Source organism: Kogia breviceps, chromosome 8 (genome assembly GCF_026419965.1).
Source record: "Kogia breviceps isolate mKogBre1 chromosome 8, mKogBre1 haplotype 1, whole genome shotgun sequence".
NCBI classification, from domain to species: domain Eukaryota; kingdom Metazoa; phylum Chordata; class Mammalia; order Artiodactyla; family Physeteridae; genus Kogia; species Kogia breviceps.
The window spans coordinates 82,476,437-82,489,065 of record NC_081317.1 but is presented as its reverse complement, the minus strand read 5'-3'; the positions used below and the strand labels follow the sequence as shown (position 1 = coordinate 82,489,065).

The 12,629-nt window shown below is 34.3% G+C and overlaps 1 protein-coding gene across 7 annotated transcripts in view; it reads right to left on the bottom strand.

Annotated features, from left to right (window-relative positions):
• Positions 1-12,629, bottom strand: part of VPS13A (vacuolar protein sorting 13 homolog A) — a 266,390-nt gene that overhangs the window by 49,033 nt on the left and 204,728 nt on the right. For all 7 annotated transcript variants that reach the window (XM_059071189.2, XM_067039602.1, XM_067039598.1 and 4 more), the window contains 3 exons: positions 11,791-11,919; positions 10,830-10,963; positions 6,140-6,269 (listed from right to left, as the gene is read on the bottom strand). In XM_059071189.2, the coding sequence (XP_058927172.1) occupies positions 6,140-6,269; positions 10,830-10,963; positions 11,791-11,919 (393 nt within the window). The remainder of the gene's footprint in view (positions 1-6,139; positions 6,270-10,829; positions 10,964-11,790; positions 11,920-12,629) is intronic.

Genomic DNA, 12,629 nt, shown 5'->3' with positions numbered 1-12,629 from the left:
TCCAAATAATTTTGAAGTTTTTCTAATATGTTACACTGGATTACAGATTTACCTTTATAAACCTGATCTATCATTTTGATATAAATATTATGCTACAAATATGCAAAAGTACTAATCAACAGGTCAAATATTTGATTATTTTTATTTTTTATATTAAAATGAAGTCTTTTTTCCTTAATAAATCTAGTAATCATGAATTTAAAAAATAAAGTTAGGCCAATTATGGGCAGCCCTCTCAAATATTCAAAGAACACTGGACTCCACAAGAGCAACACTGAAAAGACAATGGAAAAATACCATCAATATGCTAAGAGAAAACAATTCAGAACCCAGAATTCCTTTCTCAGCAAAAATATCCTCCAGTGAAGAAAAGTATAGGAAATAAAGATGCCTAAAGACAAATGAAAACTACTAAATATCATCATCAACAGAGACTCACTCAAGGAAATTCTGTAGGAGGAATTAAACACTGGCAAAAGGAAAGTGATCCAAGATGAGTGAAGTAAGAAAGGAATGTTATGTAAATGAAATAGTACTTATGTGGGAGAAAACATTTTACAAAATTCAATATCCAGGCATAATAAAAATTTTTGGCAAACAAAGACTAGATGAGAAGTTCTTTAACCTCTTATCAAACCCCCCAAACAAACACAGACACCATACTTTGGCAAAGATCCCACTTAAAGGTAAATATTGAAGTTATATAACTTGAGACCAGAAATAAGGCAAAGACATATGTTAATATCAGTTTTATTAAACAGTATATAGAGATGCTAGCCAGTCCGGTAAGGGAAAAAGAAATTAAAGATGAAAGGATTGAAAAGGAGAAAACAAAACTCTCATTATTTCTAAGTGTCATGATTGTCCATATGGAAAAATAAAAAACAAATAATCAATATTAATAAGAGAATTCAGTGAATTTTCTGGATAAAAAAAAATCAACACACAAAATGCCATTAAACTTCCCTATGCTTACAAGCTTAATTTTAAAAAGATACCATGGGTTTCTGCTCTGGCAATTGATAACTAGGTGGTCTTGGACCAACACTCTTCCTAACAGCAAAAGCTGGACAAAATCTAAAAAGGAAAAATATGTGTTTGAAAAGACAGAAAAGTTACCATGGTAGTGAGAATTAATGGGGCCAAGATCTGAGAGAGAAAGACAGCCAATAAAAGTGAACTTTGTATTCAGAGTTCACAAGTGCCAGTTCTAAAAGTAGAAGCAAACACTGAGAGCTTAAGAAAAACATTAAAATTGGGAGTCTCATGTTTGGAAGGACCAAAACTGGAGTGCAGGGCATACGAAAAAGAATGGTCAACAGCTTAGGCTTTTAGTTGAGTCCCCAAAGGGCAATACTTTAGGTGCCAGGGTAAACTAGAAATACACAAGTCCTCATAAGGACTGAAGACCAGGTTCAAATAATTTCAATCCCCATTAAGGTACTTTCCCCCTAGACTAGCTACCTTACAAAGGTAAAATCACATGTTAAGAGAAAGGGAACATCATACGGAGCCTCGAATTACCTTTAAAATTTTTCATATACTATGTCCAGCACACAGGCAAAAATAAACATGCATAAAGTATGGAGTTGAGTGAAAACCAAGAAAAAAAAAGAAAATTTAAAAATATCCATATGAAATCTAGATATTGAAATTGTCAGATAGGCTTTAAAGTAGTTATGATCAAAACATTCAAGAAATTATGTAACAAGATAGAGAATTTTGGAACAAAAACTTCTACAATAGAATTCTTAGAACTCATCATTTCAATAATTAAAATTAAGAACTCCATGGATGATTTTAAGAGCAGATTAGATACAGCGAGAGAAGTATAGTGAAAAATAGGTCAGAAGAAAATATCCATACTGAAGGAAGGAGAGAAAAAGATGAAAAAATATAGAACAACACATAAAAGTCATAAGAGACATGGTGAAAAGTCTAACATTTATGTAATGGTGAATTCCAAAGAGAAAAAAAGAGGTGCCAACCCTGAAATCTGATATCCAGAAGAAATACTCCACTAAAAACAGGGCAAAATAAAGACAAGTCCAGAATGAAACTGATAGAAAACTAATCAGCTGTAGACTCTGATAAATGGAATACTGGCTGCCATATCAGTAAACAAAGGATGTTACAGTCATCAGCAATTGCAGCCACAGCCTTGGTGAGCTGGTGAGCCCTGAGGAAACTCACAAAGAATACCTGTTATCTAGCAGCCAGCCATCAGACTGAAGCCACTCCCCACGGTGAGCCCTGAGGAAACTCAGGATGTAAAAACACAGGATACTGGCTGGAGATAGCTGAGGTGCATATCAAAGGAATGATTTCAGTGAGCCCAGACCATCTTCCTATACACAGAAAAGTGCTAAATTCCTTAACTTGGGATATCTGTTTTTTTTAAAAAATTAACAATAACCTTTTGATGTTCCTGACTACCTTCCCTTTGTTGTAAAACTTCTATATAACTTGGCTTCCCCCATTGCCTCTTCTGAGCTGTTCTCTCAGGGTTACTCAAGATGCTGCCTCCTGGGCTTGAAGTCCTAAAAGTTCCCGCCCAATAAAACATAGCTCTCAACTTTCAGGTTGTGAATAATGTTTTAGTCAACAACTCACACTAAAAAAATAGTAAAGAGAAGAAAAATGAACGCAAACAGAAGTATGGAGATGCAGGCAGAAATGAAAAGTGGCAAAAGGAGAAATATGTGGGTTAATTTAAATGGAATACTAATTGTAGAAAGCAGTACTAATACTTCTTATGGGAGTTAACCTACTTAGAAATAAAACACACAACAATATTACATAAGATGGAAGGAGTAAACGGAGTTAAAGAGTTCTAAAGTCCTTACATTACTGGGAAAGTGGTACAAGTACTAATTTACAGCAGGTTTTAATAAGTCAAGAATGAATGTTGTAATATAGTATAGGAAGCTAAAGCTTTAGGCTTCTGTTAATGTGATGATCTTTTTGTGTCCCTTGCAGAAAACCTACAAGCTATGCTCATGGGTTGTTATAAGAGATATCTGCTACTGTGGGGTAGGGCTTCTAGGTCAAGGGGGCTCATAACACACCCAGTGAGCCTTGTTTTCCCTCACATCAAAGCTGTTGTTTGAAGTGACCAAAGAGAATACCTCCTAAACTTGTCTGATGCTCCCTGCTGGTATGCTGTGTTTCCTGTCCTGTATCCACCCAAGCAGGCAGTTGTAAACTGTGGCCTATGATAGTTTTGTAAATCTGAATGTTTAAGCTTAAAAAGATACTGTGGTGGGCACTGTAATATTACACAATGATAAAAGAATCAATTTAACAAAAAGACATAACGATTCTAAATTTGTATCTACCTAATCACATAGTTTCAAAATATGAGCCCAAATTAACAAAACCAAAAACAGGAATGCGTAAATCCATGATTTTAAACACTACTCTCCAAGTAACAGAACAAGCAAACAAAAAATTTAATGAGATAGATTTAAACAATTCAACAAAACTTGAATAAATCAACATATATATGTAACAGGGAACAGCCAATTTTGACTCCATGTTGGTTCTCTTTCTTTGACTTTAACCTTTGCTTTTTGTTGCTTTTGTTATTATAATCATACATAATGGCCTGCCTCTCTGCCTTAACCTTAAACTAAAGTGCCTTTGTTCACCTCACAGGGAGACAATCTGACCCTGCCCACCTGTGAATGGCTGCAGAAAAGAAGAAACTAACACATTCCCTCCCCAATGCAGGCCATGTGAGGAGATGTTTTGCAAGATAAATGGCCTTTTTACTTTAATTCCTCACCTCCTCCCCCCCTCTGTTCTATAAAAGAAACTGGCATCCAGATCCCAACAAGATGGGTTTTTGGGCCACTAGTCCACCATCTTCTCAATCTGCCGGGCTTTCTGAATAAAGTCGTTATTCCTTGTCTAAATACCTCTCTATTTACTGGCCTGTCCTGCAGCAAGCAGAGCGAGCTTGGACCTGGTAACACATAGAATACTGTAACCAACAACTACAGAATACATATTTTTTTCAAATACACATAAAATATTTACAAAAATTGACCACATGCTGGCCTACAAAGTCAATTTCAATAAATTCCAACGAATTGAATCAGAGTATGTTCTCTAGTCACAGAGGCATTAAGTTAGAAATAAACAAACATAACTAAAAAATACTTCTGAAAAGTGATAACCTAAGTAACCATGAAGCCAAAATATAAAAATAAATCACAATGAAATTTAGAAAATATTTTAACTAAAAAATAAGTAATATACAACACAAGCAAATTTGTGAGATAAAATTAATACTGTTTTTGGTAGGAAGTTTGTGACTTTAAGTGATTTCAAATAAGAAGTGAAGAAAGTCTAAAAAACAATGATCTAGGTATCTGCTATGAACTAATTTGCCCCCTCCCCCAATTCATATGCTAACATCTCAACTTCCAATGTGACTGTGTTAGGACATAGGGCCTTTATGGAGGTTATTAAGGTTAAATGACATCCTGGGGGAGGGGGAAGGTATAAATAGGGTTCTGATCCAACAGTATTAGTTTCCTTATAAGAGACACCAGAGCACTCACTCACTCTCTCTTTGCCATGTGAGGAAACAGCAAGAAGGCAGTCATCTGCAAGCCAGGAAGAGGCCTCACCAGATTCACCAGAACCTGACCATGCTGCACTCTGATCTCAAGCTTCCAGCCTCCAGAACCATTAGAAATAAATTTCCATTGATTAAGCCATCCAGTCTAAGGTATTTTGTTATGGCACCCTGAGCAGACTAATACAATATCTATTTCAAGAGTTTAGAAGAAAATTATCAAAGTAAAACAGAAGAAAGGTGAAAGAATATAGATTAGAGCAGAAATAGGTGAAAATAACAAATGTATAAAAGAGATCATCAAAAGAGCTAATTGATGATTTTCTGACAGACAAAACTAAACTGAAACTAATTAAACTAATAAAATCTCAGCAAAATTTATCAGGAAAAAAGGAATGAAGGTACAAATAGTCTATGCTAGGAACAAAAGAGAGAATCATCCCATAAATATTAAAAGATAAAAAGGTGGATATTATGAAAACATTTATATCAATATATCAGAAAACAGAGATGAAATAAAAGCATTCTTAGAAAACCTCTTACCAAAATGACACAAGTAGAAATAGAAAGCTAAATTGCCCTATATATAATAACAAAATAGCATCCATAATTTAAAACCTTCCTACAAAGACTACTGCAGGTTAAGATGGCTTGGCTTCACTGGTGAACTCTAGCAAATATTCCAAACATTCTGGAAATCATACCAATCTTATATAAGCTCTTCGAGAAAATAGGAAAATCATAGATATTTCCCAGCATGTATTAGAATGACCTTAACATCAAAATCTGGTTAGGACATTACAAGGCAGGAAAGTTACAGGCCAACTTCTCTCATGAATACAAGCAAAAGTCTTAAACAAAGCATTAGCAAGTCAATTCCAAAAATACAAGGTTGGTCTAATATTAAAAAACCAACCAAATAGACAAAGCCCAGGTAACATATAATCATTTCAAAAGATTACAAAAAGCCATAAAAATTAATAAAAATTCAATACTCATTCATTTACTCATTTGGTAAGGGAATAACTAGTGGCAAGAAAAAAGACACTGGAATAGGGAACAAATTAAGATAAATTTTGAAAGACCAATAAAACTTTAATAAAAACATTTCTGAAAGTCATTTAATATATTACTGGAGAATGTTTATACCTAACTTTATTATTATAAAAAACAATAGTTTGCCATCCAGAGATAAATTCTTTCATTAATAGATCCCTAAATGTCCTTCACAGAAACTAAATTGACTTGAGATGACTTTCAATGCAAAGAATGTATTTATATCGGTTTATAAATTGAATGCTGAAAGTACCTAAGTTTACCCTTTATAACATAATAGAAGCAAATAAAAAGGCAGACAAAATAAGACTGTTTCTGGTTTTAAACATTTTTGGTTAAGTTAAAGTTTGAATACTGCTTTAAAAATCTTTGGCAGTTTTTAAGAAGTGGAAACACAAAAGAGGCCTCAAAACTAGTAAGGCTGAAAGAGTAACTTAAAAAATAAATAAGTAAATAAAAGACTTCTGAGAACACCATAATAATCAATCCAGTACATACATCCTTTTGTGTTACTTCACCATGGCTTTTTCCACATCTCCACTTCAGCTTTCTAGAGCCCACTGGATCAGCCCATGTATAAAGAACTGCTTTTCCAGGAGGGAGGGAATCTTCTATTTCACAGAGGGAACTGACATAAATAGTAAAAATATGCATTAAAGTAAGTGCAAGTATACGATTATTTAAAGAATACAAAATAATACTTCATTAATCCTGAGTCCCTTAATTGAGATTTGTGATAGTTCTGATTAAGAGTAGACTGAAAATTTTCCTTATACAATGAAAAAGTGGTTTTCTGAGAAAATAATGAGAATATTTCAAGGGAAATATTTGTCCTAGTTAGGAAATAAATATCTCCAGGTTTCTGAAACTGCTTTGTCAACTTCTATTTTAATACAAATTAATTATAAAAGAAAATTATTCCACTTACTTTATGTTATCTATACCAAATCTAAGAGAATTTAATTGGTAACCCTTTCCTAAGTATTGGTTTTACTGTGGCAAAGACAATACAGCTCAATTATTTCTAAAAACCATAAGACATGGGATACAAATCTAAGAAACTCAGTCAACTCATAAAACGATTCCCCAAAAGAAAATGGAGAAGTTACAAACCAAAGAAATAATAAAATATAACTTTTCTGAGCTGAAGAAGCTGACTCTGCAGATTAGACTTCATTGGGTATCAGACTAAATTAATGGAAACAGAATATCATCCTAGATAGAGCTTTGTAAATTGTTCAAATTTTAAGAAAATAGAGGAAAACCTGCCTATAAACATCTAGGACAATCACAGTTACCAATGAAGAAATAAAAGTAAGACTGTTCTTACACTTTTCTGTAATACTGAATGCCAGAAAACAATGGAGCAATGGCTACAGAATTTTGAGGCAATAAGTTATGACTTAAAATTTTATGTCAAATTGTTAATTTGCAAGAGAAAGACATTTTCAAATAAGCAATAGCATAACATATTATCCACAAACCTTACTTTTTCCAACCAAGCCAGAGATGACTCAAAATAAAATTTTAAGAACTAGGATGTAGAAATATTAAACAACTAAACCAGTCAAATAAATTAACTTGTTGTTAATATGCTATGAATCATTGCAAATACCTTCAAGAACATATTTTTGAAAAACTAACCATTTTATATTAATCTGGGTCAAAAATCCCAAATTATATTGATAAGAAACTGGGAATATGGAAAGAGAAATTGAAGAAAATGTAAACTACTCCAAATTTTTCATGGATGAATTAGCAGATAACTGTTTCACTCTCAAAATTTAAAATGCATCAAAATCGGGACTTCCCTGGTGGTCCAGTGGTTAAGAATCTGCCTTCCACTGCAGGGGACACGGGTTCGATCCCTGGTCAGGGAACTAGGATCCCACATGCCGCAGGGCATCTAAGCCTGCACGCTGCAACTACTAAGCCCATGTGCTCTAGAGCCCGTGCACCACAACTAGAGGGCCTGTGTGCCGCAACTATTGAGCCTGCATACTCTGGAGCCGGTGTGACACTACTAGAGAAAAGCCCATGCGCCGCGATGAAGAGCCTGCGCACCGCAACTAAGACCTGACGCAGTAAAATAAAATAAAATAAAGTAAAATATGCATCAAAATCTCCAAGAATACGAAAAGTGATTATCTACAAGAGAAACAAAATGCATATTTTTCAAATCATCCTTAGACGAAAATAATCCATATTACCAAAAAGTATGGCAAGGAATCATAATAAATTAGTTGTTATAAGGATTACAAATGGGTTCAACATTTTTATTAAAAGACAAACAGGTTCTAACATTATAAAATTGGAAATAAATTCTCAACAATAGAAGAACATTTGATTATAGTGCATCTAAATGATGGAATATCATGCATTCATTGAAAATTGTGTTTTTGAAGCAAATTTACATGCTCACAATAGCTGTTAAAAACAAGAGATTCAGAAATATAAACAGATAGGAAGCAATAGTAAAAAAAAAAAAATAACTGAATCAAAATGCTGACAGTGTTGGGAGTCCAGGGATTATGTTTTTCTTTTCACAGTTTTCCTACAGAATTTTAAAAAATAATGGACAGTTGTTATTTTTATATGTAAGAAACAATTAAAAACCATATTAACAACAACAAAAAAGCCAAGGGTAGGGAAGGCACAGGAAACAAAAGCCCTATATTCCTTATTTTTCTATGAAAAAATATCATATGTAACCGTGTTGATCAGATAAATTTGGTTTAAAAATATTTAGAAATGCTTTAATTCATGTAAATTTTAATCTATTTAATTCACTGCAGAATATTCCTCACGAAAAAATTCATCTAAAATTTATCTCAGGAAATTCAGAGAAAATAAAAAGTATCCAGAGTCCTCAGAATGTTAACTATATACGTGTACAAGTCTTAACCTCACAAGAAAATAACAACACAATGTGACAAACGCTTTAATCTATGTACTAATTTTATAAATTTCCATTAAGACTAATTTTTAAGTTTCACAATTTCTACACAGGATCACATTCTAGTTTCTCCCTTATCCCTTACTTTTACAACTGTAACAATGCAGTAGATAAAATTTCTAAACACTTTATATCTGAACTGTACTATAAAGAACAGTGCAAAGTCAAGACCAAAGAAAAGACCGAGAAGTCGCTAGCTCAGCCTCAGCCAGGCTCAACCAGATGTCAGAGAATTAAGCTACGATGCCCTACATCATCCACTGTATGTAAAGAATTAATTTAGCTCCTGTGTATCTAAGAATGTTACCAGTTATGTACTATCCTTGAGAGAATCGAGAAAATAGTCACCCAAATCATTTTCTGGAGGTCTTAATTCTGTGAGTTTCTTTGGGAAAGGCTAGTTGAGGTACATAAATTGAAGGACAAATAAGAAAAAACCATTTCTGTTTGCCTTTGTCAGTTTTAATCAACCAACTTATTATTTTTATAATACGGATAATCATAAAAAACAGGCTTTACTCTCTCTCAACATCTTCCTCAAATGAGAGAACTGATAGGCAAGGAGGAGTTCTAGATATTTGCTAGCTCAAGCTTCGGGTTCTCACTCAATCAATGCCTAATTTAGTCAATGATTCGAAGTGTACAGTTAGCAGTGGAAAAAAAGCATAAATGCACAGATAAATATGGGCCCACTGATAAGTGACATGAAAACAAACTAAGAAAAGTAGACAAAATAAATTCAAGACAACCTGGGACCCATAAGTAGAAGAACAGAAGGTTACATAAATTGTAGTGGTACTAAGAGGATAAGGTATCACAGTATATTGAAACAAATGATATAATGAGTAGTCTTGAAATATCAAGACATAAACATGGTCTTTAGAAAAGCTTAAAAATGTAGTGCTCCTTTCCCACATGCCTCAGCAAGAAAAAGGTATCTACTGTTTGAAAAAAATCTGAAGAATCAATATTTATATTATGTTCATTACAAAAAAACAAAAATAGACAAAATTCTTACGATAAACCCTGACAATTTCCTCACCAGATTCTACAATGATCAAGCTTTTGTCATACTTGCTTCAGTTCTTCTGGTTTTTGTTTCTGAAGCATTTAAAAGTAAATTATATCACTAATCATCAGGGAAATCAAAACCACAATAAGACATCACCTCACACCTGTTAGAAGGCTTATTATAAAAAAGACAAGAAAAGAAATAAGTGTTGGCAAGGATGTTGAGAAAAAGGGAACGCTTGTGTATTGTTTGTGGGAATGTAAATTGGTGCAGCCACTATGGAAAATAGTATGGAGGTTTCTCAAAAAACTAAAAACAGAACATGTGATCCAGCAGCTGGATTATCTGTTCAAAGGAAATGAAAACACTAGTTCAAAAATTATATGCATGTTCACTGAAGCATTATTTATCACCACCAAGACATGGAAACAACCTAACTGTCCACTGATGAATGAATGAATATAGAAAATGTGGTATATATAAAATGAAATATTATTCAGCCATAAAGAAATCTTGCCATTTGAGACAACATGGATGGACCTTAATGGCATTATGCTAAGTGAAACAAGTCAGAAAAAGACAGATACTGTATCATCTCACTTATATGTGGAATCTAAAAAAAAACAAAAAAAGAAAAAAGAAAACAACCAACCAAAAAAACCAAGCACACAGATACAGAGAACAGACTGGCAGTTGCTAGAGGCAGGGTTGGGGTGGATGAAATGAGTGAAGGCGGTCAAAAGGCACAAACTTCCAGTTATAAAATGTATAAATCATGGGGATGCGAGGTACAGCATGGTGACTATAGTTAATAATACTCTATTGTATGTATGAAAGTTGCTAAGAGAGTAAATCTTAAAAGTGCTCATCACGAGAAAAAAAAAACCTTAACTGTGTTTGGTGATTGATATTAACTAGACTTATAGTGGTGATGATTTTCCATTATATACAAATATTGAATCATTATGTTGGACACCTGAAACTCATGTTATATGTCAATTATGTTGGAATTTTTAAAAAAGTAAATTATAGATCTCAAGTCAGTTTTAACACTATATACTTCAGTATACTTTTTTTTTTTTTTAATGAGGACATTGTTTTACATGGCCATAATGCCATTATCGGTGTTTATACTCTTAGGAAATTATCATAAAGTCAATGTCTCATCACCTAGACTCTGCTAAAATCAGGGGATACTGTATTTGTAATAATCTTCTTACCTTTGCTTGTATTGAATAATGTCATTCTTGGTGTGATTTATTAACAGGAATGGAGCTGCTCCATCACGATAATCTGAAAATGTAATAACTGTAGAATGCTCAGCCAAATTAACTTCTGCTATAATACCTCTAAGCTAGAAAAAAGGAAAAGAAAATATTCTCTAATGTGATCATTTTCCAAAGAATATTAACCAATAACATTTAATAATAAAAACTAGGGGCTTCCCTGGTGGCGCAGTGATTGAGGGTCCGCCTACCAACGCAGGGGACATGGGTTCATGCCCCGGTCTGGGAGGATCCCACATGCCGCGAAACGGCTGGGCCCGTGAGCCATGGCCGCTGCACCTGTGCGTCAGGAGCCTGTGCTCCGCAATGGGAGAGGCCGCAGCAGTGAGAGGCCCGCGTACCGCAAAAAAAAAAAAAAAAACCTATTCATAACGTAATATATTTTTTGATGATTTGGAAAGTAATTCAGGACTTTATACTGCATTTCTGGAAAACCATGACTCTCAATTATCATATACAGATGGGTCAAATTCAAGATGTGGTATATTGTAGTATTCTAGGCACTTTAACTCAGCGGTCCCCAACGGCGGGGGAAAGGGGGAATGTTCAGACAGTAAAGTAAGTGATGGTTCGGTCAGTAATGCGAGCCACGGGGAGCGGCACATGAAGCTTCGCTCGCTTGCCTGCCACTCACCTCCTGCTGTGCGGCCCGGTTCCTAACAGGCCGAGGACTAGTACCAGTCCACGGCCCCCGGGGAGGCGACCCCTGCTCTAACTTTCCATATAACAGTTACATTGTTTTACGTCTCTTGCTTCCTTTTAGAACTTTTTCCCTTTGCAAAGAGAAATGTTTGTTCATTTTTTGGTGAAACAAACAAAAAAAATCATTTAATAAAAAATAAATTAGTAAGTATATATTAGCTTCTCTAACCACACACACAAAAGAATCACTTACCTCATTATCCAGACGCAATAAAATACAACTTTCTTGCTTGTTAAAATGTATCTTTTTGGGAGAGCCTTCACTTCTTTCAACTTGAATAAGAAGTTTATTAGAAGCATCCTCAGGCCAAAAGGGGATACACTAAAATATATATTACATATATTAATTTAAGTAAAACTGATTTCACCATAAAGACCTTTATCATTTTAATAAACCCATCAGAGTAGACTTAAAATAGTCTTAAACCTCTTTCAACATTGCTCTGACTGCTTAGCTATAAACTGCTTACTTCGAGATGGGGTGCCACTTGGGGGCACTTTGAACACAAGCAGTAAAGGGTAGTAAGTTGAAGGCTATTGATAGAGTGCTGTGAAGAGGCATTAGTGTGGTCCAGATCTAGAGACGGTTTGAAAAAAAGTAAGTAAACTGAGCCAAGTGATCATTTTAAAATGGGAATGTTCAGTTACTAAAAGTTATAATTGGGTTGTGGGCATCACTTAGTAATTAAGCAGTAGTAAAAGTACACACAAATGTCAAGTCAGGACATATATTAAATCCAGAGTCCTGGAAGTCAAATAAGGACTAAAAAAGCAAAAACAAAAGCAAAAACCAAGAGAAGTATCTAAAGTCTAAAGTTCAGAGTAGAAAACAGGCTCAAAATCTTAAGAAACAACCTGGACATCAGTGATCTGGAAACCAAACTAACAGAATAGGAGACAGTCAATGCACCCAGAAAGAAGACCAGACAACAGGAGCTGGAAACAAAGAAAAGAGCTAAAAGAACAGGAATGGAGAGCCAGCCTTGTCTGTAAACTATTATGTAAATCAGGTCTTAGTGTGATCCCACTCTG